General features: G+C 38.8%; 1 protein-coding gene across 1 annotated transcript in view; it reads left to right on the forward strand.

The window, feature by feature from the left end:
• The window catches only part of SLC2A2 (solute carrier family 2 member 2), a 38,974-nt gene that overhangs the window by 13,781 nt on the left and 4,970 nt on the right, over positions 1 to 20,223 (forward strand). The window contains exons 4-7 of the mRNA XM_049867726.1: positions 2,522 to 2,646; positions 15,069 to 15,184; positions 16,086 to 16,248; positions 16,922 to 17,109. Of these exons, the coding sequence (XP_049723683.1) occupies positions 2,522 to 2,646; positions 15,069 to 15,184; positions 16,086 to 16,248; positions 16,922 to 17,109 (592 nt within the window). The remainder of the gene's footprint in view (positions 1 to 2,521; positions 2,647 to 15,068; positions 15,185 to 16,085; positions 16,249 to 16,921; positions 17,110 to 20,223) is intronic.

The following is a 20,223-nucleotide window of genomic DNA, read 5'->3' on the forward strand; positions in this document are numbered from 1 at the left end:
ATTCCTTGGCTTGTGGCCTCTTCCTGCGTCTTTGAAGCACACCACACCAGTCTCTGAACCTGATATCTCATTGCCTTCTCTTCTGTAATATCTCCCTGTGCCTCCTTCTGATAGAGTCACTTGTGATTACATCATTGGGCCCACCTGGATAATCCAGGAACATTTCCCCATCTCAAGACCCTTAACTTAATCACATCTATAATGTCCCTTTGAATATAAGGCAACATATTCCCAGGGTCTGAGGATTAGGAAATAGGCATCTTGAGGGTTCTTTATTTAGTGGACCACATGGTTGTTGGGCAGTCATTGCAGTATGAGATTACAAAGTTTTATTCTCCAGGAAAAAATCCGCTTGGTGTTAAAAATACTTGCTTAGACAATTGGCAAAATAATTCTATTATGAAAACATTCTGCATCCCACTTTGAAATGTGGCGTCTGGGGTCTTAAATGCTAACAAGCGGCCATCTAAGATGCATCAATTGGTCTCAACCCACCTGGAGCAAAGGAAAATGAAGAACACCAAGGCCACACGACAACTAAGAACCCAAGAGACAGAAGGGGCCACATGAACCAGAGACCTACATCATCCTGAGACCAGAAGAACTAGTTGGTGCCCGGCCATAATCGATGACTGCCCTGACAGGGAGCACAACAGAGAACTCCTGAGGGAGCAGGAGATCAGTGGGATGCAGACCCCAAATTCTTATAAAAAGACCATACTTAATGGTATGACTGAGACTAGAGGAATCCCGGCAGCCATGGTCCCCAGACCTTCTGTTGGCACAGGACAGGAACCATCCCCGAAGACAACTCATCAGACATGAAAGGGACTGGTCAGTGGGTGGGAGAGAGATGCTGATGAAGAGTGAGCTAGTTATATCAGGTAGACACTGGAGATTGTGTTGGCATCTCTTGTCTGGAGGGGGGATGGGAGGATAGAGAGAGAGAGAAGCTGGCAAAATTGTCACGAAACGAGAGACTGAAAGGGCTGACTCAATAGGGGGAGAGCAAGTGGGAGTACGGAGTAAGATGTATGTAAACTTATATGTGACAGACTGATTGGATTTGTAAACGTTCACTTGAAGCTTAATAAAAGTTAATAAAAAAATGCTAAAAAAAAATACTTGCTTAGAAAAAACCTATCAAAGTTTGAAACATTGAAATAGAGCATAAGTAGCTGTTTACATTGCTTCATGGCACAACCATTTCCACACATGTTCCCTCAGGTTCCTTTATTGGCCTTATAATCGTCGACTCAACTTTGAAGAAGGGTTTTGTGTGCCTCACTTACCATTTATTAGGGCTAAAAGTATCAAATATCTGCACATTTTGTCATTTTCATATTATTAATTTTGAAGATGATGCTTTTGTTACTATTGTCAACTTTATTACATAGTTCATATTGGTTGACATCACTTCATAGATTCTGGAAGTATGCTGGCATACAATGTTAAAATAAGAATAATTTATAATTCCCTATGATAAGACTTAAAAGTAAAAGAATGTTTAATTTACTTACAAATAATTCATTCAAAAGGAAATTTAACTTTGAAAGTTCCCCTTATTATCTGCAACAACTAAAAAGCTGTGCCATTTAAGACAAAGAAATAAAGTATCACAGATTACAACTACAGAATTGAGTTTAGCTATAACCAAGCAGGAAACCCTGGTGGCGTAGTGGTTAAGTGCTACGTCTGAACCAAAGGGTGGGTAGTTTGAATCCACCAGGCGCTCCTTGGAAACTCTATTGGGCAGTTCTCTCTGTCCTATAGGGTCACTATGAGTTGCAATCGACTCGATGGCAGTGGGTTTGGTTTGGTTTATCATCAGGCGAGAGCCCTGGTGAACAGTGGTTAAGAGCTACAGCTAACCAAAAGTCAGCACTCACTTCGAATCCACCAATCTGGGAAACCCTATGGGGCAGTTCTACTTTGTCCTATGGTAACTATGAATTGGAATTGACTCGACAGCAATGGGTTTGGTTCAGTTCAGCATCACCAAGCAATTATTCTTTAAAGCAATTTGTAGCTTTAAAGAATAATTGCTTGATGATAGCTAAATTAGTAAACTGTTTGTAAAAATATCTAAGCATTAAACTATTCATCACCACTGATCATAAAATCAGTCATCTGATTGAAACCAGATTCTTTCATCATTAAATATTACTTATTGTTAATGCTTCAGTTCACAGATAAGACAAAATAACGATCTTGGTTTAAGATCCCCAAGCTCGTTTTTGGAACCCTGGTGGCACAGTAGTTAAGAGCTCAAGTGCTAACCAAAAGGCTGGCAGTTCAAATCCACCAGCCGCTCCTTGGAAACCCTATGAGGTAGTTCTGCTCTGCCCTATAGGGTCAATATGAGTTGGAATCAACTCAACAGCAACAGGTTTATCTGGCTTTTACAGCGAAATGAAAATAGTCTCTCACAGGTAGAAAAAAATCTCAGCATGCTCTGAAAGCAAATACTTTTTTCAAGTTTTGGTGCTGAATTTATAATCCTTGCTTTTTAAAATTTCAGAATCAAAGCTATGTTGGTAGCAAACAGTCTGTCATTGACTGGAGCCCTGTTGATGGGGTGTTCAAAGCTGGGACCATCTCATGTTTTTGTGATTTCAGGAAGAGCCATATCAGGATTCTACTGTGGTAAGTCTTACACGTACACGCAGACAACCTTTGTCTAAAACTTATGCTACAAGCAGATGTGGTAACATGCAGGGAATATTTTGAGCCTAAGATGGTATCACAAAAACTGAGGGCAATAGCGTATAGTCAAAATCCTGAGTGAGGGAAGTTTGGGGCTAATAACTGGGAATTGCGATGCTATGTTCTTGTCCATGGCAATGGCGTCATATCTAGTTTTATGATCTCAAATTATTTAACTCTGACTCTCAGTTTCTTCATCTATTAAATATAAAGTGTTCAGCATAGAATCTGACATACAGTAAGCAGCCAAGAAATGGTAGTTGTTACTATTACCCTTGTTGTGCAGAGGGCTGCCACACCCAGAACCCCTAACTTTGCCCCTATAGCCTACCTCCCTACTTTTGTTTCTGTCTCTCCTATCTAGCAAGACCTTGACCCCCTGGCCCACCTGTCAGACCACTTTTCCTAGACCCAGCTGATTCTAGAGGTGGTACAGTGGCAGTGGCACAGGACAGGGACTCGGGCTGAAGCAGCTGGTAGACAACAACCCTCGGGAGTTCTGAGTGGAGAAAGAATGCCCATCCATGAACTCCACACCTGAATAGCCACAATCACTAGTTCTTGGAAACACTTTTCAAACTTCCCAAGGCAACTAATCAGCAGAATTCTGAGCAACGGGAGGATTACTAAATTTCTAAAAGAAATTGCCAAATCTTTAACTGCCCATTGCCAGTGAAGCCTTGATTCTGATGGCTCTGGGCTGAGGTTTTCAGTAGTTTAACCCAAATTGTAGCTGCCTTTCAAACCACTAATATCCATGTGACACGCGTGTCCCTCTCCATCCCCCTTCACTATGTTCTGCAGTCTTAATTACCAAAATAAATGTGATTTCTGGTTTTAGGTATGTGTATGGGTGTCTGGGGTAAGGGAGGGGGGAGACGATTGCACAAAATTGTGTGTAAAATATTTGTAACATTTTTATCTAGAGAAGACTAAGAAGACTATTATTCCATGTGTCTTCAATGATCAGTTGAAGGCAAAGACTAAAATATCTGCAAGTTAATTAATAGCTTAATTAAATGTCTCTTTTCATTATTTTCAATGTCAATACAAATAACTGAAGGTCAGGGTATCCTTATCAAGGTGAAGAGTCAACACAAACAGTAGGAAGGACTTTGGATTCTGAAGAATAAATTTCTGATACTTTCTCTTTCTGTCTGGCCTGAGATACATTAATTAACTCTGAACCTCGGTTTCTTCTTCTGTAAAGTACAGATAATAGCACCTATCAGAGAGTTCCAGATCATTCTTCTTTCTTTTCTATTTTTTTAAAATTGTGCTTTAAGTGAAAGTTTACAAGTCAAGTCAGTCTCTCATACAAAAATTTATATACACCTTGCTAAAAAATATACTCCTAATTGCTTTCCCCCTAATGAGACAGCATACTCCTTCCCTCCACTCTCTCTTTTCGTGTCCATTTGGCCACCTTCTGACCCCCTCTGCCCTCTCATCTCCTATCCAGACAGGAGATGCCAACATAGCCTCATGTGTCTACTTGATCCAAGAAGCTCATTCTTCACCAGTATCATTTTCTATCCCATTGTCCAGTCCAATCCCTGTCTGAAGAGTTGGTTTTGGGAATGGTTCCTGTCTTGGGCTAAGAGAAGGTCCAGGGACCATGACCACAGGGGCCCTTCTAGTCTCAGACAGGCCATTAAGTCTGGTCTTTTTACGTGAATTTGGAGTCTGCATCCCACTGCTCTCCTGCTCCCTCAGGGGATCTCTCTTGCGTACCCTGTCACGGCAGTCGTCAGTTTTAGCCAGGTACCATCTAGTTCTTCTGGTCTCAGGCTGATATAGTCTGTGGTTTATGTGGCCCGTTCTGTCTCTTGGGGTCATAATTACCCTGTGTCTTTGGTGTTCTTCATTCTCCTTTGCTCCAGGTAGGTTGAGACCAATTGATGCATCTTAGATGGCTGCTTCCTAGCGTTTAAGACCCCATATGCCACTCTCCAAAGTGGGATGCAGAATGTTTTCTTAATACATTTTATTATGCCAATTGACTTAGATGTTCCCCGAAACCATGGTCCCCAAACCCCCGCCCCTGCTACACTGGCCTTCAAAGCATTCAGCTTATTCAGGAAACTTCTTTGCTTCTTGTTTAGTCCAACTGTGCTGACCTCTCCTGTACTGTGTTGTTGTCTTTCCCTTCACCTAAAATAGTTCTTATCTACTATCTAATTAGTAAATATCCCTCTCCCTCCCTCCCGCCCTCCCCATCTCATAACCATCAAATAATATTTTCTTTTCTTTTTAAACTATTTCTCGAGTTCTTATAAGAGTGGCCTTACACAATATTTGTCCTTCCACAACTGACTAATTTCACTAAGTATAAAGCCTTCCAGATACCTCCATGTTATGAAATGTTTCACAGATTCATCACTGTTCTTTATCGATGCCTAGTATTCCATTGTGTGAATATACCATAATTTATTTATCCATTCATCCATTGATGGGCACCTTGGTTGCTTCCATCTTTTTGCTATTGTATACAGTGCTGCAATGAACATGGGTGTGCATATATCTGTTCATGTAAAGGCTCTTATTTCTCTAGGATATATTCCAAGGAGTGGGATTGCTGGATCGTATGGTAGTTCTATTTCTAGCTTTTTAAGGAAGCAGCAAAACGATTTCCAAAGTGGTTGTACCGTTTTACATTCCCACCAGCAGTGTATAAGTGTTCCAATCTCTCCACAGCCTCTCCAACATTTATTATTTTGTGTCTTTTGGATTAACGCCAGCCCTGTAGGGGTGAGATGGAATTTCATTGTAGTTTTGATTTGCATTTCACTAACGGCTAATGATTGTGAACGTTTCCTTAGCTACCTGAATGCCTTCTTTAGTGAAGAGCCAGTTCATATCCTTTGCCCACTTTTTAATTAGATTATTTGTCTTTTTGTAGTCGAGTTTTTGCAGTATCATGTAGATTTTAGAGATCAGGTGCTGATCAGAAATGTCATAGCTAAAAACTTTTTCCCAGTCTGTAGGTAATCTTTTTACTCTTTTGGTGAAATCTTTGGATGAGCATAGATGTTTGATTTTCAGGAGCTTATCTAGTTTCTCTTCTGCATTGTTAGTAATGTTTTGTATACTGTTTATGCTGTGTATTAGGGCTCCTAGCATTGTCCCTATTTTTTCTTCCATGATCTTTATCATTTTAGATTTTATATTTAGGTCTTTGATCCATTTTGCATTCATTTTTGTGCATGGTGTGAGGTATCGTTCTTGTTTCATTTTTTTGCAGATGGATATCCAGTTATGCCAGCACCATTTGCTAAACAGACTGTCTTTTCCCCATTTAACTGACTCTGGGCTTTTGTCAAATATCAGCTGCTTATATGTGGATGGATTTATGTCTGGATTCTCAATTCTGTTCCATTGGTCTATGTGTCCGTTGTTGTACCAGTACCAGGCTGTTTTGACTACTGTGGCAGTATAATAGGTTCTAAAATCAGGTAGAGTGAGGCCTCCCACTTTGTTCTTCTTTGTCAGTAATGCTTTATTATCCGGGGCCTCTTTCCCTTCCTTATGAACTTGGTGTTTTGTTTGTCCATCTCATTAAAAAATGTCATTGGAATTTGGATCAGAATTGCATTGTATCTATAGATTGCTTTTGGTAGAATAGACATTTTTACAATGTTAAGTCTTCTTATCCATGAGCAAGGTATGTTTTTCCACTTATGTAGGTCTCTTGATTTCTTGCAGAAGTGTACTGTAGTTTTCTTTGTATAGGTCTTTTACATCTCTGGTAAAATTTACTCCTAAGTATTTTACCTTCTTGGAGGCTACTGTAAATGCTATTGATTTGGTGATTTCGCCTTCAATGTTCTCTTTGTTGGTGTAGAGGAATCCAACTGACTTCTGTATGTTTATCTTGTATCCCGATGCTCTGCTGAACTCTTAGTTTCAGTAGTTTTCTGTGTATAAGCTCATGTCATCTGCAAATAAAGATACTCTTACTTCTTCCTTACCAATCTGGATGCCCTTTATTTCTTTATCTAGCCTAATTCCTCTGGCTAGGACCTCCAGCACAAAGTTGAATAAGAGAGGTCAAAAAGGGCATCCTTATCTGGTTCCCAGTCTCAAGGGGAATGCTTTCAGGCTGTCTCCATTTAGAATGGCTATTTAAAAAAAAAAAAAAAATTGCTTTGTATAAATGCCCTTTATTATGTTGAGGAATTTTCCTTCTATTTCTATTTTGCTGAGAGTTTTTATCATGAATGGACATTGAACTTTGTCAAATGCTTTTTCTGCATCAGTTAATAAAATCCTGTCATTCTTGTCTTGTTTTATTTATATGATGGATTACATTAATTGTTTTTCTAATGTTGAACTATCTCTGCATACCTGGTATGAATCCCACTTGGTCGTGGTGAATTATTTTTTGATACGTTGTTGAGTTCTATTGGCTAGAATTTTGTTGAGGATTTTTGCATCTAGGTTCATGAGGGATATAGGTCTGTAACTTTCTTTTTTTGTGGTGTTTTTACGTGGTTTTGGTATCATGGATATGCTGGCTTCATAGAATGAGTTTAGGGGTATGCCACCCTTTTCTGTGCTCTGAAATACCTTTCTTTAGTAGTAGTGGTGTTAACTTCTCTGAAGGTTTGGTAGAACTCTGCAGTGAAGCCGTCCGGGTCAGGACTTTTTTTTGTTGGGAGTTTTTTGATTACCTTTACCCACCCACCTTTCAATCTCATCTTTTGTAATTGGCCTATTTAGTTGTTCTACCTCTGTTTCTGTTAGTTTAGGTAGGTAGTGTGTTTCTAGGAATTCACCCATTTCTTCTAGGTTTTCAAATTTGTTAGAGTACAATTTTATATAGTAATCTGATATGATTCTTTTAATTTCAGTTGTGTCTGTTGTAATATTGTCCATCTCATTTCTCATTTGGGTTATTTGCTTCCTCTCCTGTTTTTCTTTTGTTAGTTTGGCCAATGGTTTGTCAATTTTGTTAATTTTTTCAAAGAACCAGCTTTTGGTCTTGTTAATTCTTTCAACTGTTTTTCTGTTTTCTATTTCATTTAATTCTGCTCTAATTTTTATTATTTGCTTTCTTCTGGTGCTTGAGGGTTTCTTTTCTTCCTCTCTATTTGTTCAAGTTGTAGGGATAATTTTTTTATTTTAGTCCTTTCTTCTTTTTGTATGTGTGTATTTATTGATATAAATTGATCTCTGAGCATTGCTTTCGCTGTGTCCCAAAGGTTCTGATAGGAAATGTTTTCATTCTCATTGCATTCTATGAATTTCCTTATTCCATCCTTAATATCTTCTATAACCCAGTCTTTTTTGAGCAGGGTATTGTTCAGTTTCCAAGCGTTTGATTTCTTTTCCCTGCTTTTTTTTTTTTAATTAATTTTTATTAAGCTTCAAGTGAACATTTACCATTCCAATCAGTCTGTCACATGTAAGTTTACATACATCTTACTCCCTTCTCCCACTTGCTGTCCCCCTATTGAGTCAGCCCTTTCAGTCTCTCGTTTCGTGCCAATTTTGCTGTCTTCCCTCTCTCTCTATCTTCCCATCCCCCCTCCAGTCAAGAGTTGCCAACACACTCTACAGTGTCCACCTGATTTAATTAGCTCACTCTTCATTAGCATCTCTCTCCTCCCTTCCCCCCCCCCCAGCTGACCAGTCCTTTTCATGCCTGATGAGTTGTCTTCGGGGATGGTTCCTGTCCTGTGCCATCAGAAGGTCTGGGGAGCATTGCCTCCGGGATTCCTCTAGTCGCAGTCATACCATTAAGTATGGTCTTTTTATGAGAATTTGGGGTCTGTATCCCATTGGTCTCCTGCTCCCTCAGGAGTTGTCTGTTGTGCTCCCTGACAGGGCAGACATCGATTGTGGCTGGGCACCAACTAGTTCTTCTGGTCTCAGGATAATGTAGGTCTCTGGTTCATGTGGCCCTTTCTGTCTCTTGGGTCCTTAGTTGTCGTGTGACCTTGGTGTTCTTCCTTTGCCTTTGCTCCAGGTGGGTTGAGACCAATTGATGTATCTTAGATGGCCACTTGTTGGCATTTAGGACCCCAGACGCCACATTTCAAAGTAGGATGCAGAATGTTTTCATAATAGAATTGTTTTGCCCATTGACTTTGAAGTCCCCTCAAACCATGTTCCCCAGACCCCAGCCCCTGCTCCGCTGACCTTTGAAGCTTTCATTTTATCCCGGCAACCTCTTTGCTTTTAGTCCAGTCCAATTAGACTGAGCTTCCTTGTATTGAGTGTTGTCTTTCCCTTCACCCAAAGCAGTTCTTATCTACTAATTGATCAATAAAAACCCCTCTCCCTCCCTCCCTCCCTCCCCCCTTTGTAACCACAAAAGTATGTGTTCTTCTCTGTTTTCTCTATTTCTCAAGATCTTATAATAGTGGTCTTATACAATATTTGTCCTTTTGCAACTGACTCATTTCGCTCAGCATAATGCCTTCCAGATTCCTCCATGTTATGAAATGTTTCAGAGATTCGTCACTGTTCTTTCTCGATGCGTAGTATTCCATTGTGTGAATATACCACAATTTATTTACCCATTCATCCGTTGACGGACACCTTGGTTGCTTCCAGCTTTTTGCTATTGTAAACAGAGCTGCAATAAACATGGGTGTGCATATATCTGTTTGTGTGAAGGCTCTTGTTTCTCTAGGGTATATTCCGAGGAGTGGGATTTCTGGGTTGTATGGTAGTTCTATTTCTAAGTGTTTAAGATAACGCCAGATGGATTTCCAAAGTGGTTGTACCATTTTACAATCCCACCAGCAGTGTATGAGAGTTCCAATCTCTCCGCAGCCTCTCCAACATTTATTATTTTGTGTTTTTTGGATTAATGCCAGTCTAGTTGGTGTGAAATGGAATCTCATCGTAGTTTTAATTTGCATTTCTCTAATGGCTAATGATCGTTCCCTGCTTTTTATGTTATGTTATTGATTTCTACTTTTATGGCCTTATGGTCAGATAAGATGCTTTGTAATATTTCAGTGTTTTGGATTCTGCTAAGGCTTGCTTTATGACCTACTATGTAGTCTGTTCTAGAGAATGTTCCATGTCCACTAGAAAAGAAAGTATACTTGACTGCTGTTGGGTGGAGTGTTCTGTATACGTCTATAAGGTCACGTTGATTGATTATGACATTTAGATCTTCCGTGTCTTTATTGAGCTTCTTTCTGGATGTCCTGTCCTTCACCGAAAGTGGTGTGTTGAAGTCTCCTACTATTATTGTGGAGCTGTCTATCTCACTTTTCAATGCTATTAGAGTTTGTTTTATGTATCTTGCAGCCCTCTCATTGGGTGGATAAATATGTAATATGATTATATCCTCCTGGTATATTGTCCCTTTAATCATTATATAGTGTCCTTCCTTATCCTTTGTGGTAGATTTAACTTTAAAGTCTATTTTGTCAGAAATTAATATTGCCACTCCTGCTCTTTTTTGATTGTTGTTTGCTTAATATAATTTTTCCATCCTTTGAATTTTAGTTTGTGTCTCTAAGTCTTAGGCGTGTCTCTTGTAGGCAGCATATAGATGGATCATGTTTTTTAACCCATTCTGCCACTCTCTGTCTCTTTATTGCTGCATTTAGTCCATTTACATTCAGCGTAATTATGGATAGGTATGAATTTAGTGCTATCATTTCAATGTCTTTTTTGCGTGTTGTTGACAGTTTCTTTTTCCCACTTAATTTTTTGTGCTCTTATTCATTGTTGATTTTGTTTCTGCTGAGTCTCTATTTTTTTCTGGTATTTTATTTTGATGTGTAGGATAGTTTGTCTACTTTGTGCTTACCTTATTATTTACCCCTATTTTTCAAAATTTAAACATAGCTTTTATTTCTTTGTATCACCTTGTCTTCCTCTCCTTTTGAAAGATCTATGACTACATTTCTTAGTCCCTCTTTATTGTTTTACTGTTGTCTTCTTTTACATAATGACATCGCTGTTTCCCTGTTTTGAGCTTTTTTTTTAAATCTTTATTCTTGTGATTTCTCTGTCTGGGTTGACATCTGATTGCTCTACCCAGTGTACTAGTCTTGGGTTGATACCTGATATTATTGATTTTCTAACCAAAGAACTCACTTTAGTATTTCTTGTAGTTTTGGTTTGGTTTTTACAAATTCTGTAAACTTCTGTTTATCTGGAAATGGCCTAATTCCACCTTTATATTTGAGAGAGAGTTGCTGGATATATGATTCTTGGTTGGCAATTTTTTTCCTTCAATGCTTTATATAAGTCATTCTATTGCCTTCTTGCCTGCATGGCTTCTGCTGAGTAGTCCGAGCTTATTCTTATTGACTCTCCTTTGTAGGTAACTTTTCATTTATCCCTAGCTGCTCTTTAAATTCTTTATCTTTGATTTTGCCAAGTTTGATTATAATATGTCTTGGTGACTTTCATTTAAGATCTACCTTATGTGGAGTTCAATGAGCATTTTGGATAGATATCTTCTTATCTTTCATGATATCAGGGAGGTTTTTTGCCAACAAATCTTCAACAATTCTCTCTGTATTTTCTTTTACCCCCCCCCCCCGTTCTGGTACTGCAATCACTTGTAGGGTATTTCTCTTGACAGAGTCTCACATGATTCTTAAGTTTTCTTCATTTTTCAAAATTCTTTTATCTGATTTTTCTTCAAATTTATTGGTGCCAAGTGCTTTATCTTCAAGCTTACCAATTCTGCCTTCCACTTCCTCAATTCCGCTCCTCTGACTTTCTACTGAGTTGTCTAATTCTGTAATTTTATTGCTAATCTTCTGAAGTTCTGATTGCAGTCTCTCTATGGATTCTTCCAGCTTATTAAATTTTACATTAGGTTCCTGAATAACCTTTTTAATTTCTTCAACTGCTTTATCTGTGTGTTCCTTGGTTTGTTCTGCATATTGCCTCATTTCCTTCCTGATGTCTTGATGGGTTCTGTTTATTAATCTTTTGTATTAATGTTTTGCATGCGGTAATTCTAGGAAGGCACTTTCTTCTAGAAGATCCCTTAATTCTTTGTTTTCAGAGCTTGTTGAAGCAATCATGGTCTGTTTCTTTATGTGATTTGATATTGACTGTTGTCTCCAAGCCATCTATAAGTTATTGTATTAGTTTATTTTATGTTTGCATAATGTATCCTAGCTTCTTGCTTTGTTTTGTTTTGATATGCCCAAATGGGTCACTTGAGTGCGCTAGCTCGATTATTTTTGCCTTTGGCACTCTCACATCCTGTCACCAGATAGCTAGAGCTGTTATCAGGTATATCAGTCTAAAAATCCATTCACTTTTCTTGTATGGATGCAGCCTAGGTGTCCAGGTAGCTACCCATCAAGTGTGTGGTACGGGCTCTGTCCTACAGTCTGAGAGGGGCAGGGGTGATTGGTGTAGGTACTGGTATCTGATTGCAGCAGGGGGTCACGCTCTGAACAAGGCAGGAGGTTGAGAACTGACCCCCGAGTGTCTCTGAGGAAAGTGCATCCCTGTTCCCTAGAGCATGCAGGTGGATGGGTTCTGCAGATGGACCATAGGCACCCAATGTTTTTGGTTGTAAGGACTGGGAGGTACCAGTTATCCTTGGACGCCTGTCGTGGGTGGCTGGGTGGCTTGAGTGGAGCCACCAGTCCTTAGGCCTCTGATGTGGGTGGGTGAGGACCCTGTTTAACAGGCAAAGTGATGTCAAACATCAAACACCCACCTCTCCACCACAAAGCCTAAACAGTTGGAGTCTGCTAACAAAGGCCTGTTCTCCTGAAATAGGCTGACACAGGTCCATGCAGGGAGGAAAGGTACTCAAAGTCCTCGGACCGTTTATGTGTGGATAGGAGCTGCTTCTGTCCTGAGCTCCCCGTATTAGTGGAGCTGGCAAATTATCTTTTCCCCAGATTGTGAATTTATTCCTTCTCCAAGGCCAGGAGAATGGCTCTAGGTGCTCAACAGAACCTATCTCAGGCTCAGGGAAATCAACAGCCACTGAAGACAGCTAGGGCGTGGGGGACGCAGTAAAATATATGCAAGTGCTTAGCTTTTGGCGAGAGTGCCGTTCCTCCCCGGCTCCAGAGGTGTGAGTAGGCTGTGCAGCTGGCTGCTGCTTCCTGAGGAAACTGCAGCTGAACACTTGTACCAGCCCGCCACAGCCACTCGAGAATAGTGCCTGAGGGCTTCTGGCAATTCAGATCTGGTAACTCCTCTTGGCTTCTGAACCATCTCTTCCTCCCCCGCTGCTTAGTCCCTTTTCTAACTTCACCTCTGATTTTCAGGGCTCCTAGCTTGTTATAAATATAATCATTTCACTTATTTTGGGGGGTCTTTGTTACACACCCAATGACAGGGCTCCAAAATACATAAAACAAACTCTAACTGCACTGAAAAGAGAAATTGATAGTTCCACAATAACAGTAGAAGACTTCAACACACCACTCTTGGTAAAGGGCAGAACATCTAGAAAGAAACTCGATAAAGATACAGAAGAGCCAAAGGCCACAATCAACCAACTTGACCACATAGACGTATATAGAACACTCCACCCAACAGCTGCAAAGTACACGTTCTTTTCCAACTCACATGTAACATTCTCCAGAATGCACCACATCTAAGGCCATAAAGCAACCCTCAACAAGATCCAAAACACTGAGATAATACAAAGCATCTTTTCTATCGCAACACCATCAAAGTAGAAATTAATAACAGGAAGAACAAGGAAAAAAAGCAAATACATGGAAACTGATTAAGACGGCTCACCAGAAGCATCTGTCTATTCTGCCATCTTGGCCCTGCCTCCCTCTATCCATTTTTTTTTTTTTTTTTGATGAAGTATAAAAAAAAAAAAATCACAAAATATTTTTGGCAAAATTGAAAATGCTATATATTGTGAGCAACCAATCACTACCATAGCCATGTTGCTTGTACCCTCCGACCATCTTTTAAAATTATGCCTGGTCCTATTCTGAACATTAAAATTGCTAAAAACTATAGTAAGTAGAATATGATTTCAATCTATGTAACTTCAAATCTTTAAGCTTATCTACATTATTGTGATCTTGATATATATTAGTGGGCTTTACACAAAGATAGCACAGCCTAGAGTAGAGCCAAATAAATATGTTTTATTCTTTCTTTTTTAAGATCAACATGTGACACATTAGAGCTACATGTAAGATTCAGTAGAGTTACATGTAAGATTCAGCAGAAACACAGATGCCAATGGTGTAAACGTTCATCTGAAATATTAAGAACGATTTGAAGTGTTAAAAAAAACATTGAAAACAGTTTCCAAAAGAATCTTCTACTCAGATATCATCCATCCCAATTGATAGGCAGTTTCTTTAAGAGAAAAAATGTTACACGCTTCTGATAAATCTTACTTTTAAATTTTTAAGAAAATGCTAAATATTGAATTCAGCCTTACCTTACTGATTGTCTCTGACCTTTTTATGCAATCAGGAAAAGGCTGGGTACTCCACCATTACCAAGTGATTATAATGATCTGCATTTAAGAAAGCTACAGAAGGCAGAATGGCCTACTGCTTTTCAAAAAAAAATTTTTTTAGATGGCAAAAGTCTTTCTATGAATAAAATCTCTTCTAAAACCCAATATTTGGAAAGAATAAAGAAGTTGGGGTACGCTGGTTAGAGTGATTGGGGAAAGAGGTCTCCAGGGTCGCTGAGTTTCTTAACCTCTTCCTACCTCTCTACACACCCACCATCACCCCAACAGAGATCTTGAGGCACCTCCACATTATGGAAACTTAGTTAGGTCTTGTATTTCTATTTCTAATGCTCTGTGATCTTGGGCAAGTCATTTTCCACTTCTATCAAGTAAAAAAGTGGGCCTAGATATGTTCTAATTCCCTTTAATCCCATGAATCTAGATTAAGAATATTGTGAAAGCATTCTTCCGTCTCTTTTCTGAAGACCATCTAAGGCATGACGATCTAAACTAAATAATAAAACCTGTTACCGTTGAGTCGATTCCAATTCATGGCAACACTGTAGGACAGAGTAGAACTGCACCATAGGGTTTCCAAGGAGCAGCTGGTGGATTTGAACTGCCGACCTTTTGGTTAGCAGCTGTAGCTCTTAACCGCTGTACCACCAGGGCTCCAAACTAAATAGTAGTAACATAAATTTTTAACTAAGCAAAACAATGTTATGAGGAATTGCCAAATACATGACTAACCACTGTTTTCTATTCATATTTCCAACTTCAACTTCATTTGGGGTCTTATCAAGAAATATTCTTTGCATAAACTGTGTCTATGGCTGAAGACAAGAGCTCTTCCTTTCAATGGATTCAGAAGGGGCCTCTTACTCAGAACATTAATTGTACTTATACTAAATAATTGCTACTGGAATAGCCCTTGCCGTGTTTTAACTTTCAAGTTCTTGCCTTCTTACAGGGCTAATTTCAGGTCTGGTTCCAATGTACGTTGGTGAGATTGCTCCAACCACGCTCAGGGGCGCTCTGGGTGCTCTTCACCAGCTGGCCATCGTCCTGGGTATTCTTGTTAGTCAGGTAACAACTCCCCATCCTCAACTTCACCCACCCTCTCCCTCTGCGACTGCCTGACTTTACTGTAGACTACCACAAAGGAAAGAGGAAACCCCACCAATGGTGGTAGAGGTGGTATAGAGCACAGGCTTATAAGCTCAACACTAAAATATTATCAGTCCTCACTTTCCGTGTGGAGGTTTGGTAGACTTGGCACTGGAGGTGACCTGGCAAGCCTCCAACGTGACTTGAACTTCCAGAGCTATTTCTAGAATTAAACTATTCCATTTGGATTTCAAGGAGTAGGAAATCTCAAATTTTGGGCATTCATCAATAATTTCTTTTGACATCTTACCTGGAAATCTAATACATAAGTGATTACCACAATAGCTCTTGTTCAGTTGGAATGAGGTCTTGCAGCCTGGCTCTATCCTTCCCTTTTATCCTCCGATCTCAGGAGAAGTGCTTGGAACCCTACTTATAAGGGCTATTCAGAGGGTAGTCTGTGGCAAGCCTGGTTCTCATCGCAGTAATTATTCTATGTATAAATCCTACTCTCTTTATCTAAGAAAGAGTTTATAAGCAAAAGTTAGTCATGATTTTAATACAATATTATTCCATCTGGTTACTTGGAGACTACAGTTGTATGTTGCTTTAAATATCAAATGTGTTCTTGAAAGTTTGGTTGATTCCTATCTTAAATATCCCATTAGAGTTCATGAAAACAAACCTAGGTGAATTCTTTGTAAAACAAGTACCCCAAATTTAGTTAAGATGAACTACACTAGTAAAAGTTTCTATTTTGTGAATACTTGAACCGAAGTTGTTAGGAATTACAAACGGCCAATGTGCTTCTTCAACAAGTTGCTGGAGAAGGCAGCCTCAGAGTATTGGCATTTGATATGCTTCCTACCTGCCTTTTCAGATTCTTGGCCTGGACTTTATCTTGGGCAATGCTGACCTGTGGCACATAATGCTTGGTCTGTCTGCTGGTAGAGCCATCCTCCAGTCTCTGCTGCTCTTCTTCTGTCCAGAAAGTCCCAGATACCTTTACATTAAGTTGGAAAAGGAAGTCAGAGCAAAGAAAAGTAAGGCTGTGTGTTGTTTTTCTTTCTTCTTATTGTTTTGGAATTACCAACTAATACAAAAGAGTGTGCATGAGTGGTTGCTTGTAAGATGGGTACCCATGCCTTCCAAATGAAGCCACTGACTGCATGTAAGAAGAGTGCACAAAATCACTTTAATATGATTGTGCATACCATTTTGCACCGATAAGTATTCATTCCAACCCAAACCAGAAACCCATATGGAGGGTATTGGACTCAATCAGAAGCTCCTTAAAGACCCTTTCAGCATTATGCTTCTTTGATTATAAGGATCATAGTTTTCTTTGTCATGGAATGAGGCCAAATGTTCTGCTTCTTCTTTTAATAAAACATCAGTATTTAACAAAAAATAATTTAAAAACACATGCTATGGAGTAATAAAAAGAGGCATGCAAAATTGTGGCTCTTTCATTGACATAATAAACATAAATTTATTTTTGTTTTGACCCAAGCTGATTAAACCTGGCCGTTTTTGAACACTGGAAATATAGGATGGAGAAAAGGAGTGTGCAGTCACATTGCAGGGAGATCAACTAGGGTCACATAACAATGTGTATATAAGTTTTTGTATGAGAATCTGACTTGAATTGTAAACTTTCACTTAGAGAACAATCAAAAAATAAAATAAAATAAACCTGACCATTTTCGGGGACAGGCTTGAAAAAACTCAGAGGATGTGATGATGTCACCAAAGACATGATTGAGATAAGAAAAGAAAAGGAAGAAGCATCAAACGAGCAGAAAGTCTCCATAATTCAGCTCTTCACCAGTTCTAGCTATCGACAACCCATTCTAGTAGCACTGATGCTACACATGGCCCAGCAATTTTCTGGAATCAACGGGGTAAGTTTAGGAATACTCCCTAACTCTTAAGAGCAAAGTGAAATTAAAGTAGACAGGGAGGAGGGTATAAGTTTAAATAGCTAAAAGACATTTTAAAATGTTGACACCATGTGTCTTACTACAAAAAAAAAATGCATGTTGAGTTAGTATTAATTTTCTTTTGCCTCAACTGAATTCTAAACTCTCTGTAATCAATGGTATTATAAATGCATTAAGATAAAGGTAAGAAGGCAAAAGTCATAATAAATACAAAAGAGGGGAAAAGGAGAATTGTTATACCAAAAAACCTAATTATGAGGCACTTCTAGAGCTGAGTATCAAATTTAGAATTTCTGATAGCCTGGATAAAAGTGATTCCATGACTCCCTTTATCTACTTAAAGGAGGTATACATAGCCAGGTACAAAGCCCAGCTTCTTATCATCCAAGAAATTTTCATTCTATTTGGGGGGACAGCACACAAAATCTACAGTAGTATAAAATGACATGATAATGGTGAGTGAGAATAGATAAGACATAATTGAAAAACATAATGAGTTTCAAAGTAGTCAAATATTTAGTTATGAATTGAAATGCCTGCGTTATACAGATCAACATGGTAGCTGCTGGCAACTACCTTCTACAGGAAAAATGTAAGCATTTTTTAAGAAACTAGGTAAAGAAAATCACTTATCCCTTTTCATTGCTGTTGAAAATGTACATTGGGTTTCTGCTATAGTTTACTGGGCCTATCCTGGGTCCACAAACTAAGGACAATTTGGGGGTGACTTACAGATAGGAAGAGACTTGGGGAAAGCAAAGTAATTCCTATGCATTGAACTAAAAGGAGATCTGAATCTCACTCTGTGAGCCAAATACTGCTGTGCTGTGCTGTGCTGTCTCCTCTTAGTGTTTATTTTTATCTAATATTCTGTATAACTTGGGGGCTTAGAGATTGGTAGCCTGTCTCAGACCTGCCTATATATACAGTGTCATGATAATCTCTCTTAACCTGTCTGCTTCAGCTTCCAACCCAAAGCCTGACTTAGGTATCTGGGCAATGTTAAATTGTAGGTTGTTGGGCAATCTAAAAATGTGTGCAGTGTGTTGTAACCACTACTCACTGAACATAGTATATACGGTCCTCCTACATCAGAACTATCTGCAAGAAACAGTGCCAGGAACAGGACATGGCGTGTGGGGGAGGGATGACAGAGGATGACACAATGACAGAATGACCTAAATATAAGTAAATAAGAAAAGGTTATTGGGGAAGCTGTGAACCAGTTTTCCACTGAGAATAGTGGAAATTTTTGGATTAAATGCAACAATAACCAGAATTCTTACATACACTGGTGAGAGTGTAAAACTGACATAACTTCTTGGAAAACTATGTGGTAATATCTACCAACACATACACTGTGGCCTAGCAATTCTATTCCTAGGTATAAATGTGTATGTATTTCACCAAAATAATTGTATTAGAATGTTTGTAGCAACACTATTTATAATCTCCCCAAATGGTAGCTACCTAAATTCCCATTAACAGTAAAATGGGTAAATAAATTGTGGTATATTCAACACAATAAAGTATATATAGCAGAGATAATGAACACTCTACAGATACACAAAAAACATGGGTGATTCTCACAAAGATAATGTTGAACTAAAGAAGCCAGACACAAAATAATACTAATGTGTGGTTCCATTTATATAAAGTACAAGACTAGGCAATATTTATTTATGGAGTTAGAAGCTGGAAAAGTGGTTTCCTTAAGATGATGGGTGGTGAAGCATGTAGGGAGTTTCTGGAGGACTGGAAATTATCTATTTCTTGATCTGGCTGCTGCATTCAGTTTGTTAAAGTTAACTAAGCTGTAAACTTAGGATATATGTGTACATTTTTGCAGGTATGTTGTAATTTCACAAAAAGTGAAAATGAATTTAAAAATAAAGAAAATGTAGTAGCACAGTTTTCAACTAAATCTAAGGAGGACTTTAAAGCAATCAGACACTATTAAACATTAAAGAAAGACTGTGGGAGAGGATGGATAAAATAGGAAGTTATAAGGACCATATCATCAGTCAGAACAAGGCCAGGGGCTGACATCAGATCAAACCATCAATTATTCATATGCAAGTTCAAGTTGAAGCTGAAGAAAATTAGAATAAGTCCACGAAAGCCAAAGTACGACCTTGAGTATATCCCACCAGAATTTAGAGACCATCTCAAGAACAGATTTGACGTGTTGAACACTAATGACCAAAGACCAGACAAGTTGTGGAATGACATCAAGGACATCATACATGAAGAAAGCAAGAGGTCATTAAAAAGGCAGGAGAGAAAGAAAAGATCTAAATGGATTTCAGAAGAGGCTCTGAAACTTGCTCTTGAATGTCAAGTAGCTAAAGCAAAAGAAAAAAATGATAAAGTAAAAGAGCTGAACAGATTTCAAAGGGAGGTTCGAGAAGACAAAGTAAAGTATTATGATGCAAAGACCTGAAGATAGAAAACCAAAAGGGAAGAACACACTCAGCATTTCTTAAGCTAAAAGAACCGAAGAAAAAACTCAAGCCTCGAGTTACAATACTTAAGAATTCTATGGGGACATATTAAACAATGCAGGAAGCACCAAAAGAAGATGGAAGGAATACACAGATTCACTATACCAAAAAGAATTGGTCAACGTTCAAACATATGATCAGGAACCAACAGTACTAAAGGAAGAAGTCCAAGCTGCACTGAAGGCTTTGGTGAAAAACAATGCTCTGAGAATTGACACAATACCAACTGAGATGTTTCAACAAGGGTACACAGCACTGGAAGTGCTTACTCATCTAAGCCAAGAAATTTGGAAGACAGCTACCTGGCCAACCAGCCGGAAGAGATCCATATTTATGCCTTATTCCCAAGAAAGGTGATCCAACTGAATGCAGAAATTATCGAACAATATCATTAATATCACATGCAAGGAAAATTTTGCTGAAGATCATTCAATAGCGGCTGCAGCAGTATATCAGCAGGTAACTGCCAAAAATTCAAGCCAGATTTTGAAGAGGATGTGGAACCAGGGATATCATTGCTGATGTCAGATAGACCCTGGCTGAAAGCAGAGAATATCAGAAATATGTTTAC

Source organism: Elephas maximus, chromosome 23 (genome assembly GCF_024166365.1).
Source record: "Elephas maximus indicus isolate mEleMax1 chromosome 23, mEleMax1 primary haplotype, whole genome shotgun sequence".
Lineage (NCBI taxonomy): Eukaryota > Metazoa > Chordata > Mammalia > Proboscidea > Elephantidae > Elephas > Elephas maximus.